Genomic DNA, 21,718 nt, shown 5'->3' with positions numbered 1-21,718 from the left:
CATTCAAGTTATTAATATATCAAAAGATGGCATTGCACAATACTGCAAACAGTTTAAAGCCAAGTAAGAATTGCCAGGGGTTGAAATAGATTAGCCTTTGGGTCCCTTCCAGAAAATAACAGAGGCCAACCAGAGTGTTTTGAGAAGCAAAGCGGCCAGTAAGCCAGATCTTTATTCAAGGAACTGTTGCAACAGGGTCCCCACTGACCCCATGCAGGAGGGAGGAGAACCCCGAACAATGGTGCTCAAGCCCTTATATGTACTTTTGAAATTGCCCACCCTGTCGCCCAAGACCACCCCCCAAAAGCATCAAACATACACCACAGGAGGAGGTGGTCTACAGCAGAAATCCTGTTTGCCAGGATACCTGATAATGGTCACTGATTGCTTCACCTGGGCAGCCTGGCCATTCTTTTGTGATGGTTAATACTTTAGTACCTGACTCCAGGTCACAGGCTCACCCTATTCATACACAAATACATCCTTAAGACAGGATTTGTAAGCAAAAAGACAATGGGAAGGCTTTACCCATTTGCCTCCCTTCCTGCAGAAGAATATTTGTGGTCATTGTGAGAGTCAAAATGGCTTCAGGATTGCTCTCCTGTACTATTTCAGACACATGGTTCATATACTTATGTATGTGTTCACCTTGTACATTTAAAGGTAAAGGTAAAGGGACCCCTGACCATTAGGTCCAGTCGTGGCCGACTCTGGGGTTGCGGCGCTCATCTCGCTTTATTGGCCGAGGGAGCCGGCGTACAGCTTCCGGGTCATGTGGCCAGCATGACTAAGCCGCTTCTGGCGAACCAGAGCAGCGCACGGAAACGCCTTTTGCCTTCCCGCCGGAGCGGTACCTATTGATCTACTTGCACTGGCGTGCTTTCAAACTGCTAGGTTGGCAGGAGCAGGGACCGAGCAACGGGAGCTCGCCCCGTCGCGGGGATTCGAACCGCCGACCTTCTGATTGGCACATCCTCTATGTTTATCCCACAGCGCCACCCGCGTCCCGCCTTGTACATTTATGAGCGTTTAATTTATATTTGAGACCTTAGAATTCTCATAACAAAGGTGAAGCCATACAATTATTGCAAAGGGGAAATCGGAACGACCATTGAAAGCTTTCGGAAAGTTGAAATAGCAATAGCCTTAGAAACACATGAGAAAGGGGGGTCCCCCAGGAAGGCAGGCAGAAGGGGGGCGGATCTGAGGGGCAGGTCCTCCTCCTGCTCTGTTCACGAGTCTCCAGTCTGTTCTTGCTCAGGAATTTCCTCTCCTTCGGCCACCAGTGGGTTCAGGAGCTCCTTGAATCGCAGCGTGTTCCTGCGGGATGGAGAGAGATCTGGTGTGGCATTTACACCCCCCCTCCTTTCCACCCAAGGAGTTTGAGGTTTGCCGTACAGAGTTCTCCCCCTCCTCATTTAATCCCCACAACAACCCAAGGCTGTCAGGGGGGCTGGTGCCCAACGTCCACCCCCCCCCGCCCCGCCAGCAGCAAGCTTTGTGCCCCTGTGGGGATCATAGCTGTCAACTTGCAGATTTGAAAATAAGGGACCAGCAGCCTCGAAAATAAGGGATCAGCAGCCAAAATAAGGGGTCACAGTTTTGCTCCTCCTCGTTGCCAAAGTTGCGTTTTGTGCGTGGAGGGAAAGCGGCTGGTTTAACCCTATGCGTGGAAGCCTGCTCTCATTTCATTTTAAAGCACATAAATATATATAAGTCGTCCCCATCTCCTAGCAGTCTCCGCTTTTCTTTTTCCCCCAACCGCGATGGATGACCAGAAGGGCAGATGCCAGCAGCAGTGGCGTAGCGTGGGTTGTCAGCACCCGGGGCAAGGCAAGTAATTTGCGCCCCCTAACCCGTGGATTTTAGCAGGGGGCAGAGAGCTGCGAGTGCGAGCGCGCCCCCCCCAGATGTTGCGCCCGGTGCGGCCGGCCCCCCCTGCACCCCACACGCTACGCCACTGGCCAGCAGCGCAAAAAGCGTGGCACAGCAAGCAAGCCGCGCGGGAGATGTGATCGGGGGCAGGGGGAGTGTTTCCAAGCCTCAGCCAGCCCCCACCCCAAAAGCAATCGCGGAGAGCGACGGCCGTGAATGAACTGCCCCCCCCCAAAAAAAACGCAGACACCCTACGGCGCGCCTAGAAGAAAGGAGGAAGAAGAGCCGAGCGGAGGAAGAGAAGGAAGAAGAGGAGACAACAGCTCGCTATCTCCCTCCCGCCCTTTGCACCCTGCTGCCCGCTCCGGCCCCGCTTGCGCCGCTTGTCCCTCTTTTTTGCAAATCTATGCAATATTGCGCTTGACCTTCCCAGCTCGCCGGAGCCGCCGAGGGGAGAGCAGCAGAGCCGCACAAGGCCCCAGCCAGGTGGGCGGGGCTCGAGCCGCCCGCATCCCAGAAATTGGACCCCAAATAAGGGACGCTTGACAGCTATGGTGGGGATTCGAACCCTGGTCTCCCAGGTCCTATTCTGACACTCCACACTGGCAAAGGGGATTTCGCTGGGTTTTCAGCTGGGTCCCCCCCCCCACTTGGGGAGCCTCCACCTTCGCCCCAGAAGTGTTTACTGGTTTGGGGAGGGGCATGCACTTTGCACATGCTCAAAAATCATTCTCACTTCACATGCTTCAGGGTGGAGCTCTCATGTAAGGGGAACAAAAGATGGCCCCTCAAGCCTCTCTCATCCCCTTGGTTTTTATTGCTTCTTTGCAACTTTCCCCAACCTGGTGCCCTCCAGGTGGTCTGGACTATAATTCCCAGAAGCCCCAGCCGACATGGCGGGCTACACAACCACGCTGGGTGGGGCTGGCAGAAACTGTAGTGTGAATCCTCCAGAGGGCACCAGGTTTAGACAGCCTGCTAGATTGCCAGAATGACGCCGGGCTGGACGAACTCTTGTTCTGAGCCAGCAGCCGGGCTCCTCCTGCGTTGTTAGCCTGGGCACCTTTCATAGAATCACAGATATGTGGGGTTGTGAGGAACCCTAAGGGACATCTAGCCCAACCCCTGCAATGCAGGAATCACAACTGAATAATCCCGGAGAGGTGCCCACCCAACCTCTGTTTAAAAGTGCCCACCCCCTTTGAGATCATCCTTTCCAGTGCTGAACGGCCAGGAAAGTTCTTTCCTGATGTTCAGTATCCTTTCTTGTAATCACTTGGTCCAGATCCTAGCCTTTTCTCCATGGGGCAGCCCTTGAGATAGTTGAAAATGGCTCTTATATCTCCTCTTGGTCTCCTTTTATCCAGGCTAAAGGAAAAGGTAAAGGGACCCCTGACCATTAGGTCCAGTCGTGGCCGACTCTGGTGTTGCGGCGCTCATCTCGCTTTATTGGCCAAGGGAGCCGGCATACAGCTTCCGGGTCATGTGGCCAGCATGACAAAGCCGCTTCTGGCGAACCAGAGCAGCGCACGGAAACGTCGTTTACCTTCCCACCGGAAGAAGTATCTGAAGAAGTGTGCATGCACACGAAAGCTCATACCAAGAACTAACTTAGTTGGTCTTTAAGGTGCTACTGGAAGGAAAATTTTTTTTTTGTTTTTTCTTCCCACCGGAGTGGTACCTATTTATCTACTTGCACTTTGACGTGCTTTCGAACTGCTAGGTGGGCAGGAGCAGGGACCGAGCAACGGGAGCTCACCCCGTCGCGGGGATTTGAACCGCTGACCTTCTGATCGGCAAGTCCTAGGCTCTGTGGTTTAACCCACAGCGCCACCCGCGTCCCAGGTTAAACATCCCCAGCTCCCTCAATCGGGCTTGGTTCCTAGGCAATTTTATCATCTTGCTGGCCCTCCTCTTTCCACATTCTTAAACTGGGGTGCACAGTATTAGACACAGATTAGGGGCCTAGGACAGATATTGATTTCTGCCTCCTCCTTCCTTACCTCTCCCTCTTGGACTGCATGACATAGGTCCGCTCTCGCTTCACCTTCTCCAAGTGGCGTTTCACTGCGGTTTTCTGTCCAGCCTGGTCTTGCTGGAACGGGAAACGCAAAGTTACACTGGCTCCCCTCACAGCTGCCAAGGAGACGTCTCTTGGGACGCAGACATGGCCCAGGCAAGATGATACCCAAACCCACCCATGGAGCCATCCCAGTAGATCTGCAAGAACTGAATAATGTCCCAGAACCTGACACTGGGAAACTCAGAACAGGGTCCTGTGCAGAGCGGTTTCCTGGGCGAGCGGTTCAGTTGCAAGCCTGCACTGGAAGTGACGGAAGCGAGGTCACCTCTTCTGCTGAGATGGGGAAGGAGCTGCTGGGAAGGAGGCAGAAGGCAGAGCCCCTGTATCGTGCAGAGACACAACAGACACCTTCCTCTGTGGACGGGTACCGTATTTTTCGCTCTATAGGACGCACTTTTTCCCCTCCAAAAATGAAGGGGAAATGTGTGTGTGTCCTATGGAGCGAATGCAGGCTCCTTGGCTTCAGCGATAGCAACATGAAGCCTCCGAAGCGCAGAGGGAGCGCTCCCCCCGCGCTCCGGAGGCTTCGCGTTGCTTTCGCTGAAGCCTGGAGAGCGAGAGGGGTCGGTGCGCACCGACCCCTCTCCTTCTCCAGGCTTCAGGGATAGCCGCCTGAAGCCTTTGGAGCGCAGCAGGAACTTGTACTGCGCTCCGAAGGCTTCGGGTTCCTTTTGCGGAAGCCGGGAGAGCAAGACTCTCCTGGCTTCAGCAGAGAGGGAGAGCTGCGCAGCGTCCCTTCAGCGAAGCGGGAGGAGAAATGGAAGGGGCTCCGTTTCTCCGCTTCACTGAAGGGGCGCTGAGCAGAGAGGGGGAGAATTTTTTTTCTTGTTCTCCCCCTCTAAAACAAGGTGCGTCCTATGGTCAGGTGCATCCTATAGAGCGGAAAATAGGGTATTTCTGGACTCACTGCAGGGTGCAAGCAGTTCTAATGCGGCACGTTGCAGTATGACCCCACTTTAAGTGGGGATTTGGTTTCAAGGGTACTCCATAAAAATGGCAATTGTGTTGGAGCTGTCGCCATGGCTGGCAGCTGAGGCGGAAGGGGGGGGAGAGAATCCTGGACAGGTGTGGGGGACTCCCTGGTCCTGAATGGGGTAACTGTGCCCCTGAAGGACCAGGTGCACAGCCTGGGGTCATTTTGGACTCACAGCTGTCCATGGAGGCGCAGGTCAATTCTGTCTCCAGGGCAACTGTCTGCCAGCTCCATCTGGTACGCAGGATGAGACCCTCCCTGCCCGCTGTCTGTCTCGCCAGAGTGGTGCATGCTCTGGTTATCTCCCGCTTGGACTACTGCAATGCGCTCTATGTGGGGCTACCTTTGAAGGTGACCTGGAAACTACAACTAATCCAGAATGTGGCAGCTAGACTGGTGACTGGGAGCGCCCACCGGCACCACATAACACCGGTCCTGAAAGACCTACATTGGCTCCCAGTACATTTCCGAGCACAACTCAAAGTGTTGGTGCTGACCTTGAAAGCCCTAAATGGCCTCGGTCCAGTATACCTGAAGGAGCGTCTCTAACCCCATCGTTCAGCCCGGATGCTGAGGTCCAGCTCCCAGGGTCTTCTGGCGGTTCCCTCACTGCAAGATGTGAGGTTGCAGGGAACCAGGCAGAGGGCCTTCTCGGTAGTGGCGCCCGCCCTGTGACCCTCCCTTCAGATGTCAAGGAGATAACGAACTACATAACTTTTAGAAGACATCTGAAGGCAGCTCTGAATTGGGAAATTCTTAATGTCTGATGTTTTACAATTTTATATATGCTATAAGCTGCCCCGAGTTGCTGGGGAAACCCAGCCAGATGGGCGGGGTATAAATAATAAATTATTATTATAATTGTTTCTCAAACGACCTTGGCATCCACAGACAACCGACCTGAGCCTGGAGGAATGGCCTCACCTGGCCCTCGTTCTCTGATGGAAGAGGCCAGAACTCCGCCGGACTGCTTCCCAGAAGGTCGTCCTCAGATTTGCGGTGTTTGGCGATGGACAGCCTCTCTTGGAACTGAAAAGGAAGAGAGGATTTGTCTCAGCATATTCTGGTGGTTTACATCTCCATCCCCATCATTCAGCCCGGACACTGAGGTCCAGCTCCGAGGTCCTTCTGGCAGTTCTCTCCCTGAGAGAAGTGAGGTTACAGGGAACCAGGCAGAGGGCCTTCTCGGTGGTGGCGCCTGCCCTGTGGAACGCCCTCCCATCTGAAGTCAAGGAAATAAGCAACTATCTGACTTTTAGAAGACATCTGAAGGCAGCCCTGTTTAGGGAAGTTTTTAATCTTTGGTGTTTTAAATATCCTTTTGGAAGCTGCCCAGAATGGCTGGAGAAACCCAGTCAGATGGGCAGGGTATTATTATTATTATTATTATTATTATTATTATTATTATTATTATTATTATTATATTCCATATACCATGCGATCAAGTTCACCAATTCTGTTGTATTAATTAGAACAGCTTTTGCTGGGCTTTGAATAAATGTGCAATTGTTACCGTTTTCAATTTTATTGAGTTATTATCCTCCTTAGTTGTTCGTGCTACTCTGAATAACTGGAGATGAGTTTATGGAACAAAGGGGGCGGCAGCCCTAAAATGTTTGGAAGCCACTGCTCTAACCATTGCACCACACTATCTACGGAGATCTGTGCACGGATAGGACGCAGCATAGGTAGTGCAGCCTTTGCCAACCTCGTGCCCTCCAGAGACTCTGAGCTATGACTCCTGCCAGCCCCAGCCAGCACGGCCGATGGGAGTCGTAGTCACCCAGTGGGCGCCATGTTGGCGAGGGCTGTGTCCAGGAGAGCTGGCGCCTTCCTGCACATGCGAAACACGAGGTGATCTGTGTGTGCACATGCGCAGCAAGTCAGAGTCTGGTGCTTTCTGCCATTGGAAGGCACAGCCATCATAACGCCCCCCCCCCTGAGCAAGGCATTTCAAGGGTGCCGGGTTCGAAACAAGAGGAGCCCCCCAACTGCCTCCCCGCCGTGCTCCTGGTCTCACCCGCAAGGTCTGGCGCTCCTTGTCCCGCTGATGCCGCCGTTCTCCCTCGGCCTGAAGTTCCGCCAAGCGCCGCAGAGCCGCCTCCTTCTCCTGGCGGGACAGCCAGACAAAGGCCTTCTCCCGGCACGGTGGGCGAGGGCGGGGAGGCTGTGGGGCAGGGCGGGGGCAAGGTGGAGGAGGGCAAAGGCAAAGGCGAGTCAGGAAGGTCTTCCGCACCCCAAGGGAAAAGCTCCCCACCAGCGCAGGAGCAGCAAACGCAACCTCCAAACGTTGGCCAGACTCCCAGACTCTGTCTTGCCTAACCATTGGGCCTGCTGGCTGGGGCAGACAGGGGTTGCAGTCCGGCAAGATCCGGAGGACGCCATGTTGGCTGCCGCTGTGCTGGTAGCTCTAGCCCACCCACGACACACCTGGGACCTTCCAGACAGGGCTGGCTCAAGACATTTTGCCGCCTGAGGCAAAAGTTCAGCATCTGCCGCCTGAGGCCACGGTCTCCCTCTGCCTCCTCTCAGGACCGGCCCTTCTTCCAGATATCCTGAGCTGCATTTCCCACCAGAACCGAGCCAGTTTACGAAATCATCCCCCCAAATACTCTCGCCCCACTTTCTCCCCAGGCCAGACCTCTCTCTTCCTCAAGAACTCCCACCCAACTTTGAACCTGCCTGGATGGAGCTCAGAAAGGACAGATGAGCTGTAGAAACCAGCCTACTTTACGAAGATGACATATTGATGTGGGGGGCATGGACCAATTTTGTGCCTGCACACACACACAAACTGTGCTGGTCCCGGGGGCTAACCGAGAGGCGAGGTCCGAGTCCAGTCCGAGGTTGATGGTGCCGTATGGAGGCTGTCCATCAAAGCTGTAGCTGGGTCCAAGGCAGGGAGTCGGGGGTGGGGCCAGGAGCTCTGGCAGAAGAGCAGGACAGGGTGCAGGCAGGAACAGGCTAGCAACAACGTTGTTCCACAACCTGGGACTGGGGCTGACTGGCTTTTATCTGCCCCGAGGCATAGGGCGACTCGCCTCTCCTGGCCTGGAGGCGAGCACTCCTCCTGCAGGAACTTAGTTCCCCCCGCCTCTCTGCCCTGAGCCTCTGCAGCTCAGGAGAGGCTGGAGGGTTACTGGACCCAGAGGCAACCTCCTCTTCCCCTGACGGGGCTGAGAGTGGAGCACCTGCAGGCAATGGGTCCTCCATCACCTCAGGAGCCAGAGCAGACTCAGCTGGTGCCTGCACCTGAGGATCCAGCACAGGTGAGGACCCTTCAGGCTCATGCCCCAGCCCTGGCTCAGCTGGTTCTGGAGGCGGGGACTCCTGTGCAGGCTGGGATTCCTCAGGTTCAGCCTCTGAGTCCAAATCCCAGGCCATCACAAAAACACACACACCACTATGTGGCCCCTGCAGGAGAGAATGTGGCCCTCAGGCCAAAAAGGTTCTCCCTCCTTGATGCAGAAAATTTACGGTGTGAGATCGATAAAAGCAAGGGCTGCATTTTCCTTACCTGGTGCCCACCTGCCTCTTCCGCAGCCGCACTGCGGGAGCTGCCTGCCATCGCCCTGGAGCCGCTGTCTGCCTCAGAGTAAGCAGCTGGCTCCTCCCAAAATGGAGAAATCATAGAGCCTGTGGAACTCATGTCAACTTCGCCGTCCTGGTATGGTGCAGAGAAAGGAATCAAGACACGGTGGGATTGGGGCCGGCCCGAGACATTTTGCTGCCTGTGGTAAGCTTGCTTCAGCAGTGGCAATGGGGCAACACTTTTGGGGCAGTAGGGCAGGTAGGGGGCTGGGAAAATCTGCAGTCAAAATTACCATTAAATTTGTTAAATAAGCCTGTGCAGAGTTTAAGATTCACAGAGTTCCTGTATTGCTGGAGAAGACAGGCCTGCACCCTATATCTTGTGGCAGGAAGTAGGACAAAAGATCTTAATCGTTTCTCCTTCCTCCTTGCCTCAGTCTCTCCCTCTCTTCTTTCAAGCAAGGGCTCCGCTTAGAGCCCAGGCTCCATTTTGGAAACTAATTTTCCATTTTGTAACAAAGGAGAATTTTCACCTGCGTACTACTTCGATGTATTTGCTGCCTGCATTGAAATGTAAGTAAACCTTTTGTTTTTACTAACACATGCGGTTCATTCTTAGCAAAGGGGACAGGGGGGGGGAAAGGTCAGCAGACCACAAATAAGCAGGGTTAAAAGGTTTGATTTTCTAATTCCTAGTAAGCTGCAAAAGCGCATAAGTGCTAAAAGGGATTTGCAGTCTGTTTACTTTCATATTTCTCCCAACACATGTGGGATAGGAGGTTTAAATTACGTTTAATAGATTTAATCCTTAATTTATCTCCATCAAAGGGGTGTACAGCTTTGTCCCTTCCTTCTCGCTTCCAACAAATCCAGGAGGTGGCAATTATTAGCCTCAGTCCACCATTGGCGCTGTGGTCTAAACCCCACTGAGCCTCTTAGGCTTGCCAATCAGAAGGTTGGTGGTTCGAATCCCCGCGACGGGGTGAGCTCCCGTTGCTCGGTCCCTGCTCCTGCCAACCTAGCAGTTCGAAAGCACGTCAAAGTGCAAGTAGATAAATAGGTACCACTCTGGTGGGAAGGTGAACGGCGTTTCCGTGCGCTGCTCTGGTTCGCCAGAAGCGGCTTAGTCATGCTGGCCGCATGACCCGGAAAAACTGTCTGCAGACAAACATCGGCTCCCTCGGCCAGTAGAGCGAGATGAGCGCCGCAACCCCAGAGTCGTTCGTGACCCGACTTAACTGTCAGGGGTCCTTTACCTTTACGTTTTACCATTGTTTCTGGTGCCATCAACTGCTGTGCCACCCTACCACTCCCAGTGGGCACGAGCCATCAAAGTCCTATATCCATACTTGCTTCCCCCTTTCCTCCAGCAACACAGCCGCCCCACTTCTATGCCCTAAACCAGGCCCCAACCCCACCTGCCCCACACTCCTCCTTACCCAAGACACTCCAGAGCGCCTCTCGGGCTGGGCTATGCAGATGGAGCTCTCTCTGGACAGGCCCACACCAAGAGCTGCTGGCGTCCACACGGGCTCTTCGTCACGTTCTCCAGGGCTGGGGGGAGAAAGCATGGCCAAGGCGGTGGGCTTCCAGGTGCCAATGGGGGCCTGTTCCCACAGGGGAGATGCCTCCAGCCTTCTGCTCGGCGCTCCAGGCTCCAGATCTCCCCGGTCCGAGTGGTACATCCCAGGGGCTGAGAGCATCCTTGGTTGAGGTCCTTCAGCTGGCAATGCTTCCGTCAATCTCTGTTCCTGACTCTGAAAAGCCCGTGGTCCTTCCATCCCTTGAGAATCAAGGGCCTCCATCTCTCCTTGGAGCTCCTGTTGCCTGCACACCCGGCACAGCTTCGCGCTTTCTGGGAGATGGCCCTGCACCCCGTCTTCTACCTGGAAAGGCTCACCCATGCGCTGGACCTTGGGTTCCCTCAGATTCTGACGGAAAAGGGTGCTTGGGTCCCGCACTTCCTCGGGAGTTCCCTGGCGGTTTGGGAAATTGCTGTGGGGCTGAAGAGCTTGCTGCGGCTGGTAGTACGGTGGCTCTCGGGATGAGGGCATCTCCCTGTCCTGAGAACGTGGGTCTTCTCCTGCCCTCCTCATTCCCCGGGTGTCCTCAAGGTCTTGTGTCCTTGTCAACTCCTGAGGGTCAAGAGACTTGGACCTCCCCAGCAGAACTCCCCACAACTCCAAGCGATGCTGCTCGTGGGGTTCTGTGGGTGCTGGTTCCAGCTGGGCCACCCTCCCCTCAGCTTTAAGGGCACCCCACCCAGCCTGTGGCTCCATGCTTTCCTGGGACTGGAAAACGTGGCGATCGGTCATCCCTGGAACCTCGGCAGATGCCTCTGGTGAACATTCTTGCCCTGAGATTTTCTGAGGTGTCTTCAGCTTTGGCGACCTCACACGTCTTCCTGGGGGCTGACAAGGCCCCTCAACTCCCTTCTGGCTTGGGGGAGGCTGAGGGATCCTCTGATGACCTTGCCATGTCTCACGTGTCTCAGTGGCCTCCTGATCTGTTGGTGGAGGCTGGTGGGACTCTGAGCATCTCCAATCCTGAGGGATCTCAAGGCCCGTGGTTCCCTGGGGTTCAGTTGCCACTTGCTCCTCTGGTTCACCAAAATCCCTGTTTTCTTGTGGCTGTCGGGCCTCCCCAGTCCTCAGCCCGTGGGGCTGAAGAGCTTCCAGTTCATGGTAGAACCCTCCCAGTTCCGGGAGCTGCTCAAGATCGACTTGGGGGGCCTTGTGAGGAGGAAGGGACTGGGGCAAACTGACCGGCTGAGCTACGAACATCTCATCTCTTGGCTCCTGAAGGAAGTCCTGGCTCACAGGACTGGGGGATTTGATGCTCTCTGCCTCCATTTTGTAACCTTCTCTGTGGGAGTCAAGACTCCCTTGAGTCCCTTCAGCAATGTCCAGTGTTCTCTGGTCCAGTTGACTTTGCCCTTGACTGTTTTGTGACTTCTGCCCCACAAGTCCTTGAAGCACCTCCTTCACTGCTTCACGAGGGCTTTCTGGCCTTTGGACAAGACCATCTCCCCTCGTTGGGGTCCAGTGCCCAAGTGTCTTAGACTTCCTCAGCAGGTTTCTCAGGAGCGGAGGGCTTTGCACCTCCCTCTTTTCTTGAGGATCAAGAGACTGAGGCTCCACCAGTTCCCGGGACTCTGGTTCCCTTTGCACAAACCCCTGAATCTGAAGAGTCTCGCTCTGGAGGGGAAGCTTCTCCAGCTCTCCACATTCTTTGGAGCAGAAAATCTGGGCACCCTTCAGTTCTTGGGAACAAAGGTCCCCTCCCCTGTTTCTCAGTGGCCCCTGCACTTGGGGAGGCTCTATCTCCACCTGTCCAGTCTTCTGGGTCCCACACTCAAGTTCTTGTTGGAATTGAGGGCCCTCTATGTGTTTTGGAGGAAGTTCTTGAAGGGTTCCTGAATGGAGGACCGCTGCTCCTCTTAAATCCTGAGGTTCCAGCTCACCTTGTCTCTGTGGGTGGCACAACTTGGAGATACCCATGTTTTGCAGGTTAGTGGGATCTCCTAGTTCCTTTCCCTGGAGTTCCCTCGGGTCAAGAGACTTTGATTTCCCCAGACCCAGCCAAGGTGGGAGGTCTTTTGTCTCCTTATGTGATAAGGCCAGTTCAGCTTGGGACATCTCATCATCCATCAGCTCAAGAGTCTCTGGCATCTTTTCCTCAAGCTGAAGAAGACACAGTTGCCTTGGATCTGGCAGACTAATGCCCTCCAGATCCCTTTGCAAAAGCCCTTGGATCTCCAGAGGGTTCTGCTCCGTCTGTTGAGCTCCTGGTGGTTGGAGGTCTTCATTTTCTTTCTGCCCTTGGAGCTGTTGGTTGTCTTCCTGCATTTCATTGGTGGCGCCTAGATCCTTCTGTCCAAGCTTCTCCTGAAGGTGTGAGACCTCCTTGTCTCTCAACATCTTCTGCACAGAAGATCCATCTTCGTTCTTTGCAACCGATGTGTCCTGCAGAAGGTTCTTCATCGCCTGTGTAGTTTCGCAAGACGTGATGTTTTCCAGCGCTTGGTTCTCAGGGACCTGAGGACAACCCTCTGCGTATCTCAGAGACTGGGGAGTTTCTAGTTCCTTTGAAGCCTGGCACCCAAAAGTGTGTGATCTTGACAGTTCCTGGGGCTCGAGAGACTTTGATTTCCTTAGCAGAGCTGCCTGAAGCTGAAAGGTCACATGGAAAGTTTGGGAAGATCTTCCCAGGGTGCCTTTCACCTCAGAGTGCTTGTCATCCATCTTGACCCCACAGCACTGTGATTCACAATGTCCCTTGGGATCCACAGTTCCCTGGAGCGTGAGGTTCTCAGGATCTCTATGTGGTGAGCTCTCAGGTGGCCCCATCAGCTCACGGGATTCAGATGTTCTCTCCAAGTGGTTCTGAAGATGAGAAGGGCTTTCTGCACCTGGTCCCTGAGGCTGAGATGACCGTGATATGCTCTGGGTCTCTGAGGCCTCCAGGCTTCTCTCTTCCTGAGATTCACAGGTCTGAGTCTCACTTTGTGGTTTCATCTGGAGATCTTCCTGAACCCGAAAGGCTGTGGCCTCTGGCTCTCTTTGAACTCCAGGGGACTCCTGCTCCCTCAGTTTCTGTGGCTTCTGGGTCTGAAGGTCTCTTGGGTCAAGAGACTTTGATTTTCCTAGTAATCTTCCTGGGGGCAGGAGACATTCATTCCTACTGTGTCCCTCTAGGGCTGAGCAACCATTATCTTCAATCCTCCCTAGAGCCTCAGCTCTTTCCAGCCTCAGCTCCTTTCGGGGAAGGAACTGCGCCTCACCTGAGGGACCACAATCTTTTGTCTCACACCCCTGGAGTTGCTGGCATGGATGAACGTGACAGCAGCCAACTTTGTAGGAGCCACACATTTTGGGCACTTTCCCTTGTGACAGAGAAGACCCCCGTTTATCCTGCTTCTTTGGGGATCTCTTCACATCTTGGAGACCTTTTGCTGTCGGTGGAGATTTCTGGACAGGAACAGCCCTTGTCTCCTTCAGCACATCACGGGCCTGAGGGGTTTTCCTGGGGGTTTGAGTTGCTTCTGCCCTCCACAAGCTCTGAGACCCCAAGCCTTGCGAAGCTGGCAACTTGGAGTCCACCTCAGGGAGAGTTTCCTGAGGCTGTGAAGATTTTGGGGCCTTCCTTTCCTTCTCCAGCACCTGAGAAGTTTCTGGTTCCTTTGGTTCCTGGGGAGAAACAATATTTTGGTGCACACGTTTCTTCGACTTCTGGGCCTCTGTCTGTAGCACTCCCTGGAGTTGGGCTGCTGGGGGCATTTCTGTTTCCTGGGGCTGAGGAGAGACCGACAAATTCCCATGTTGTGTCTCTTGCTGGGCCAGCTCCAAGGCCCACCACAGAAGAGGAGGTGTTTCTGGACTGCTACGTTTCTGATGCTGAGGAACCCTTGGGTTCCCTTCTGGCCCTGGCTGTGGCTGTGTGCCATCATTCCCCATGTCTGTTTGGGTGGCCTGTGATCTCCTTGCTTCTTTTAGGATTTGGGGGCTCTGGGAGGCTATTTGGCCCTGCTGCCCATAAGAAGCATCCTTCTCTCTCTGGATCTGGGTCTGAAAGGGACGTGGCCTCCTCAGCTCAAACGATTTTGCCTTCAGTCCTAGGATCCTCCACAGGAGAGGTGGAGATTCCAGGCTTCTGTGTTCCTCAGGCTGAAGAACCATTTCGGGCATTCTCTGGGCCCGAGACATTTCTGGAAACTTCTTTTTGTCAGGCTGAAGGGCCTGTGGAGCCCCCGATCTTTGAGAAACCGTCCCTGGGTCCTCTGATGGCTCCAGCTTTCTTTGTTGTTGTGCTTCCTGGCTCTCAGAAGCTGTTGTCTTCTTCAGTGGGGTTCCCTGGTCTTGGTGTGCTTCCAGCTCCCTTGTTTCTTGACCTGGAAAGGTCTCCCTCTCCCTTAGAACTGGACCATATAACCTCTCAGGTGGAGCCCTCTGAGCTGTCAATGCTCCCTTTTCTGGCTGGGCCTGAGAGACCTCAGCTTCCCTCAGTTCCTGCGGAGTACAAGTATCTGGAACTTTCCATCCCTGTGGTCTATGAGCTTCTGGTCCCACCGGTGGCCTTCTCTGTGACAGAACCATCAGTGACTTCTTCAGCTTGTGCTCTTCTGATTTCCTCATCTCAAAAGATTTTGACTTCAGTTCCAGAGCCCCCCACAGAAGAGGAGGAGACTCTGGTTTCTGGTCTCTCTGGGGCTGGGGACCCCACATCTCCTTTTGTGGCACAGTCTCTGGAGTCTGTGTGTCTTTCAGACTCTTCTTGTCACAGGGCTGTGATTCTCCTGAATGTCTAGGCCATCCCAGCTCCCTCTTGGAAATTTCCTCGCTCTGAAATATTTGTTGACTTCTCTGTGGAGATTTTTCAACTAGACGGGTTTCCCCCTCCCTCATTTCTTGAGACATTTCTTGTCTCTGTCCCTGGGTGAGAACATCTGATTGTCCCACCAAGGTTTCCTTCATCTTCTGACGATAAAGGATGCTCGGCTTTGGAGCCTCTGGTCGTGGCCCTGGACTCAGAAAGACATCTTTTTTCCTCATCTCAAACGATTTTGCCTTCTGCCACATAATTCTCCACAGAAGAGGCGGAGATTCTAGACTTCTGCACTCTGGAGACTGAGGAACCTGTGTCTGCCTTTGTGGAATTATGACACCCTTTGCTCCCTCAGATGAAAAGTCCTGTGTTTCGTTCACATTTTGAGGCCTAGTAACCCTCACCCCTTTCTGGACCATCCCTTGCTCTTGAAAGGCCTCCTGAGAAAATTCCTGATAGCTCTGTGGTTCCTTCTTTGCTTTCTTCGCCTCAGAGTCCTCTGGTTTATGGCAATCTTGAGCCTGAACAGCTCCTGCACCCATTTGTGGGTGCAGGGGCTGGGTGCCAGCGACGTGCAGCTCCCTCAGTTCCTGGGGTTGAAAAGCCCACGACCTCCTCAGCTCAAGAGACTTTGACTTCCTCCACAGATTCCTGCAGTGAGGAGGGGTTTCAGGATGGGAAAGCTCTGGTCCTTGCTGGCCTTGTGGGGTTTCCAAGCCCTCCGTCTTCTCCTCAGCTTGGGTCAGCTCCTGCTCCTGCTGCAGGCAACCATGGGACCTTCCTTGAGGTCCTCCTGGGATGTGAAGGCCTTCCAGCTGCCCCACACCCTGTAACTTTGCCATATCCTCAGATTCAAGACCCAAGGGCTCTGGGACCTGAACGAGTGCGTCACGGCTTTCTGGAAACTTTTGATGCTGCGGACCCACCCTCAAATCATGGCTCCTCAGACCTTCCTTCTCTGCCTGTGAAGTTCCCTCAACTTCCCATTCCTGGGGCTGAAGAGCTTGAGGATATCCACATTTCTGAGGTCGACATACCTCCTGCTGAATCTGTGGCGACCCCCATGTCCTTGCCGTGGATAAAAGCTGGGGTTCAAGAGATTTTGATTTCTTCCGGAGAAACCTCTGGAGCTGGGAGGGCTTCGTCAGGTCCTGCTGGCACGGAATCTTGACATGTCTCGTGTCTGGATCCAGGGACTCCTCGTGGACATCTTTGTGGGTCTGAAGGACCTCCCACGGTGGAGTAGCCTCTGACTCTCTCCATTCTGGGGGTTCAGGGAACTGTGTGCCCTGGGTGTGAAAGGCTATTTGACTCCTCTCACTGTGTGGGACTACTGGTTTCCCAGACGCAAGGGGCTCCCGCTGAGGTTCCAGATCTGAAGTTTCCCTCCTTTCGTTTTCTTGAAGGGCTTCTGTTTCCCTCTGTGGAATATACTGGAGGTCACCATGAGTTTGGGCATCTATGGCTTCCATCTCCCTGCCCTGCGCTCCTGGGAGGTGGGGCATCTCCAGTCCTCCATGTGGTGTTTGCTGAGGGATTTCCGCATTCTGGCTCGAATCCTGGCTCAACAGGAACTCCAGGGACCCCAACGATTTTGATTTCCTCAGCAGCGCAACCTGTGGCTCTAAGGTATCAGGACTCAACTCCTGGAGCAGAAGGCCTTGCTCAGCCTGAATCTCTTTGTCCTGAGGGAGGTTCCAGTTGCCTCCAGGAGCTGCGGAGCCCTGAGGGGCCTCTGAATCTTGAAATCCTTTTTGCTTCTCGTGTTGAGAAGTCTCTGGTTTCCTCCGCAAAGGCTCGCCTTCTCTCTGAGGTATCTCATCTGCAGTAAGTGCTTCTCCTTCAGATGGGGATGGTTCCTGGGTGAGGCGCAACTCCCGCTCTGTCTGCACTGTTCCCTAGAAATCAAATCAAAGTTAAAGACTCAATGAATTCCCATAAAACCAGATATGAGCAGCTCCACCTTCTGGAAACGAATATTGAGGAATCAGCATTTCTGGATCTGTTTATCGCTCTGACAGGACAGGCAGCATGGGGCCCCTGCAGGTCTACAAAACCCATAATCCATAATCTGGCTTATACATATAAAACCAAATTTACTAGAAAAATAGCTAAAATGGAGATAGACTTGTAACCATTCAAGCAACAAACATACATGTGCAAAACAAAGCCTGGAGATACTGTAAACACAGAGTGGATAAATGTACAACTCTATCTTAACAAGTTACATGTGCAATAAACGTTATACATACTTTATAATTTCCTTAAACTTCAAGATTCAATCCAAATCTGTCAGTACTTTTAAAGATATTCTTTGAACATTGTCCAATCTTCACTAAATTTCTGGTTAGAATCTCCTCTTATTCTCCCCTTGCAAGTTCTGAATATTCTATCATCTTTGCTTGTCAATCAGTTTTCGTGGGGATTACATCACCTTTCCAGTTTGTTTGCTATTAAAATCCTCGCCGCTATGGTTGCATACATGAAAAGGGTTCTGTGTTGTTTTTTTGTACATCAATAAAAAGCCCCAAATATTGTGCCCTCTCCCCAACTAGGGCCAGGGCCTTCTCAGTACTGGCCCCGACTTGGTGGAACGCTCTGTCCCAAGAGACTAGGGCCCTGTGAGACTAGACATCTTTCCGCAGGGCCTGCAAGACAGAGCTGTTCCGCCTGGCCTTCGGTTTGGACTCAGTCTGACCCTTATGTTTCCCTCCCCTTATGGTTTTGGTCTATGGGCTCCTTTTAAAATGAGGCTGCATTTTAAATTGCATTTTAACCTGTATTTTAAATTGGGGGTCCCCCCCATTATGTTTTTATTGTAATTTTACTGGTGTTAGCCGCCCTGAGCTCTGGCCGGGGAGGGCGGGGTATAAATAAATTATTTTTATTATTATTATTATTATTATTATTATTATTATTACTATTATTATTGAGTTGCTCCACCCCTTTGCTTGTTTTGGATGATCTTATCTGAAACTTTTTGTACATGGAATTCCAAATCTGTGTACAGACGATTTCTGGGGCTGATGGGTCCCAGGAACCTGAGTTTGCAGCACTTCCATCTTCCTGTCGGAGGTTCCGTCTGACTGAGCTGTAAATGGCTCTCCTCCTAGGACATTCTTCGGAATCCATCAGGCTCTCCCCCTCTGGCGTTGATTAACCAGCTAAGCCTTTAATGAGGCTTCAAGCACGTTCCCATTATGCAGAGTATCCAAGCAGCAGAAGGAGCTGAGAAATATGAGCTACATCGCTACGTTTATTTCTAACTACGCAGGACAGAAAAAAATGTGCATCTGCTCTCTGTGAGAGTCAGTGAACAACTGAACAAAGAAACAGGGAACCAGTAACATCAACATGTGCCTCCCATCTCCCGTGAGACTTCCAGCAGTCTGGAATGTAAACAGAGTCTTGTGACTCCAAAAACTGCACAGTGGCATAACAGAAATCTAACATCCTCCCCCTTTCTGTGAACACCACTGGGCAGTGTGTCAGTATAATCTCAGTACAAACCCAGTTTCTGTACATAGCTACAGTGTTGATCCCTTGGGACAACCTTGGACAATAAATCAGCAGGAATTTCATCACCTGGCATGTAGGACACGGTTATGAGTCCTTTCTGAACACATTCCCTAGCATGTTGCAGCTAGAGTCTTGTGACTCCAAAAACTGCACAGTGGCATAACAGAAATCTAACACTTCCCACACCATGGCACTGCCCCATGCCTTGGGCCCCGCTTCGTAAGTGGGTGGGCGAGCTTTCAAACTTACCCGTTGGAGGAGGGAGCGCTGCTGCTCCTGGGGAGAGACGGGCTGCAAATCCCGGACCAGAGAAGTCAGGGGTGATTCCTGGAGCCGGGCGAGGAGTTTCTCAAAGAGGGCAGGGCAAGCGGCTCCCTCCTGGGGGTGAGACGGCAAGCGGTGAGCCTGAGCGACCGAGTCACGTACTGCTGTGGGCTTGTGGGGTCAGTATGGATGATCTCCTGGCTCCCTTCCCACTCCTGGGGTCCTGTACCCAGTGAGGGTTAGAATCCAGTGGAGGATTCTGTTGCTGAACTAGCCAGACAAGCTTATATGTAAGACAAGGGCCACCTAAGTGTTACTCCTTAACTTAAAGAAGACAAAAGAGATTATTGTGGACTTTAGGAAATGTAAATTGAATATTCAGCCACATATTACTGAGGGGAAGTGCGTGGAACAGGTCTCGGTGTTTCAATTTCTGGGAATGGAGTTGAGAGATGACCTAACCTGGGGAGAAAACAGCAAAGACCTGATGAAGAGAGCACAGCAGAGGATATATTTCCTGAGAATCCTCCAGGAAAATAATCTCTCAAAGGACCTGTTAACATCATTTTATCATTGTACTGTGGAGAGTGTATTAACTTATGGTCTGTGTGTGTGGTTTGGGAGCTGCACAGTCAGGGGAAAAACAATGCTGTCCAGGGTTGTGAAGACTGCAGAGAGCATAATTGGGTGCACTCTTCCCACCTTGGATCAAATCTACGTTTCCAGGTGCCACAAGAAAGCTGCAGAGATAGCGCAGGATAGTGCGCACCTTGGAAATGATCTCTTTCAGCTTCTGCCTTCTGGAAGAAGGTCCAGGGTTATAAAGACTAGAACTAGCCGCCTGAGAAATAGTTTCTATCCAAATGCAATTTTGGTTTTAAACGCAGTGTAAGGAGTCTCTATGGGAGTATATTGTATTCAATTATGGGTTATCAGAGTTTTTAGGGGGGCTAACCAGGCTGGGATAGTTGGAATAGCAGGCGTGTTGTTTTTTGAATGTCTTATGTAGATTTTTCTTCAACTTCGTTGTTCTGTATGGGACAATGACAATAAAGATTATCGTATCGTATCGTATTGTAAGTGTTCTCGCCAGAATCTCAAAAGAATGATCTAACTTGCAAGAACTGCTAAATAATGTGGGAACTGAAGGGGAGCAGCTGTGTGCACCTGGTGGCGCAGCAATGAAACTGCTAGCGCGTTTGCAAAGCTAAGCAGGGTCCAGTATGGTGTCAGATTGGATGGGGGACCATGTGGTGTGGTTCCTGCATTACAGGGGGTTGGACTAGATAACCCTCAGGTACCCTTTCATACTCTGTGAATTGCTTCTCTGCATCAAAGCCCATGTTGTAAACGTGTGCAAAATAAACCATATTTCTTAAAGACTGTAGTCTCTGCTGTGCCTCCTTCCAAAGGAACACAGACTCTGGTTAAGGGCCAAGGCCCCTGGAATTTTGCCACCCCTTGGCAGACATGAGGGTGGCCTGCAATGCTGCTGTGAGGTGGGAGTCTCTGTTTCCTAGCGGAAAAGTAACCAAACAATTAAACCCCTGTGTTGCAAACAATATATCAGTAATATCCAAGGCAACACCAAGTACAACAATGCGATGTCAATATAAACTCTTTATATAATCTATACAGAACACTGCACGGTATGAAATATATGAAATGCACTCTCCGCAAAACCAAATAAACAGAAGTCTTATAAATCTCTGAAAGTCACAAAATATGCACTCTTGGTGGATTCTCTTGAAAACATAGAATGAAATGAAAGTCTTATAAATCTCTGAAAGTCTTTATAGACTATGCAAGTCTCTGAAAGAAGCAATGGGTCAGATTCTTATATGGTGAAAACAAGCCATAAAGCTTTGTTTTATGACGTCCAATGCTGCCGAAGTATTCCGCAAACAGAAGTAGAGAATGTATCAAGAGTGCATATTTTGTGACTTTCAGAGATTTAAAAGATTTCTGTTTATTCGGTTTTGCAGAGAGTGCATTTCATATATTTCCTAGCGGAAAAGGCCTGAGAGCAAAGGAGGTGTTAGTATTTCACTCCTCCGACGCTGCATATGAGATTGGTGTAAATCACATGCCTGTCTGGGAAGAGTGTGAGAACGGAAGACAGTCTCATCTCTTCCGCTGTATGTACTATTGCACTGTACTTTTGCTTTTACTTGTTTCTGTTTCTTCTCTCGGAGCTGGAGAGAGAGGATGCCATGATTCCTTTGTCTGTACATAAAAAGGTAAAGGGACCCCTGACCATTAGGTCCAGTCGTGGCCGACTCTGGGGTTGCAGCGCTCATCTCGCTTTATTGGCCGAGGGATCCAGCGTACAGCTTCCGGGTCATGTGGCCAGCATGACTAAGCCGCTTCTGGAGAACCAGAGCAGCGCACGGAAACGCCGTGTACCTTCCCGCTGGAGCGGTACCTATTTATCTACTTGCACTTTGACATGCTTTTGAACTGCTAGGTTGGCAGGAGCTGGGACCGAGCAACGGGAGCTCACCCCATCGCAGGGATTCGAACCGCCGACCTTCTGATCAGCAAGTAGTGTGTAAATAAATACGTAGATTAGCTCTACAATGTCTCATGCTTCTTGCTGTGTTATGCTAGAAGATTAGTATGCACATGTCTTTTAATATATGTCGCTGAAGCGCACTGGAGAAGAAGAGGAATGCCTTTTTCAGAGCTGCGCTTACCGGAGGACACTCAGAATTTGGGGGCTGCAGGGACACCCCAGGGAGTTTTCCAACAGGAGGAGGAGGAAGTGGGCAAAACTTCATGTGGGGAGAATTTGTCAAGAATGTACAACTTGCTGTTGAAATGGAATACACAGGATGAGACGGTTAAATCAGCTATGATTAAATGGGCACAAGACATTGGTCATGACATTATGTTTGCTGACTGGGAACAGTTATGGACCACCGGTATAAAGTTTACGGCATGTAATGCCTTAAAGGAGAATATTATGAAAATGATATATAGGTGGTACATGACCCCAGTCAAGCTTGCAAAAATCTATCATACGCCCAATAATAAATGCTGGAAATGTAATGAAACTGAAGGTACTTTCTACCACCTTTGGTGGACGTGCCCAAGGATCAAGGCCTTCTGGGAAATGATCTATAATGAAATCAAGAAGGTACTTAAGT

General features: G+C 51.8%; 1 protein-coding gene and 1 long non-coding RNA gene across 3 annotated transcripts in view; both read right to left on the bottom strand.

The window, feature by feature from the left end:
* LOC310743172 overlaps nucleotides 1-21,718 on the bottom strand; it is a 204,632-nt gene that overhangs the window by 159,418 nt on the left and 23,496 nt on the right. The window lies entirely within an intron of this gene.
* LOC310742852 (uncharacterized protein) overlaps nucleotides 138-21,718 on the bottom strand; it is a 41,632-nt gene continuing 20,051 nt past the window's right edge. The window contains exons 11-17 of one of the 2 annotated variants that reach the window (XM_083572450.1): nucleotides 18,555-18,683; nucleotides 9,902-16,684; nucleotides 8,449-8,595; nucleotides 6,952-7,098; nucleotides 5,856-5,960; nucleotides 3,879-3,970; nucleotides 138-1,320 (exon numbers count right to left, since the gene is read on the bottom strand). In XM_083572450.1, the coding sequence (XP_083428576.1) occupies nucleotides 1,233-1,320; nucleotides 3,879-3,970; nucleotides 5,856-5,960; nucleotides 6,952-7,098; nucleotides 8,449-8,595; nucleotides 9,902-16,684; nucleotides 18,555-18,683 (7,491 nt within the window). In that variant the 3' untranslated portion in view covers nucleotides 138-1,232. Of the gene's footprint in view, nucleotides 1,321-3,878; nucleotides 3,971-5,831; nucleotides 5,961-6,951; nucleotides 7,099-8,448; nucleotides 8,596-9,901; nucleotides 16,685-18,554; nucleotides 18,684-21,718 lie in introns of both variants that reach the window. The other variant, XM_083572449.1, reaches the window with a different exon arrangement.

This window comes from Podarcis filfolensis (genome assembly GCF_964270895.1).
Source record: "Podarcis filfolensis genome assembly, chromosome: 10".
Taxonomy (NCBI): domain Eukaryota; kingdom Metazoa; phylum Chordata; class Lepidosauria; order Squamata; family Lacertidae; genus Podarcis; species Podarcis filfolensis.
This window is presented reverse-complemented; position numbering and strand designations above follow the sequence as displayed.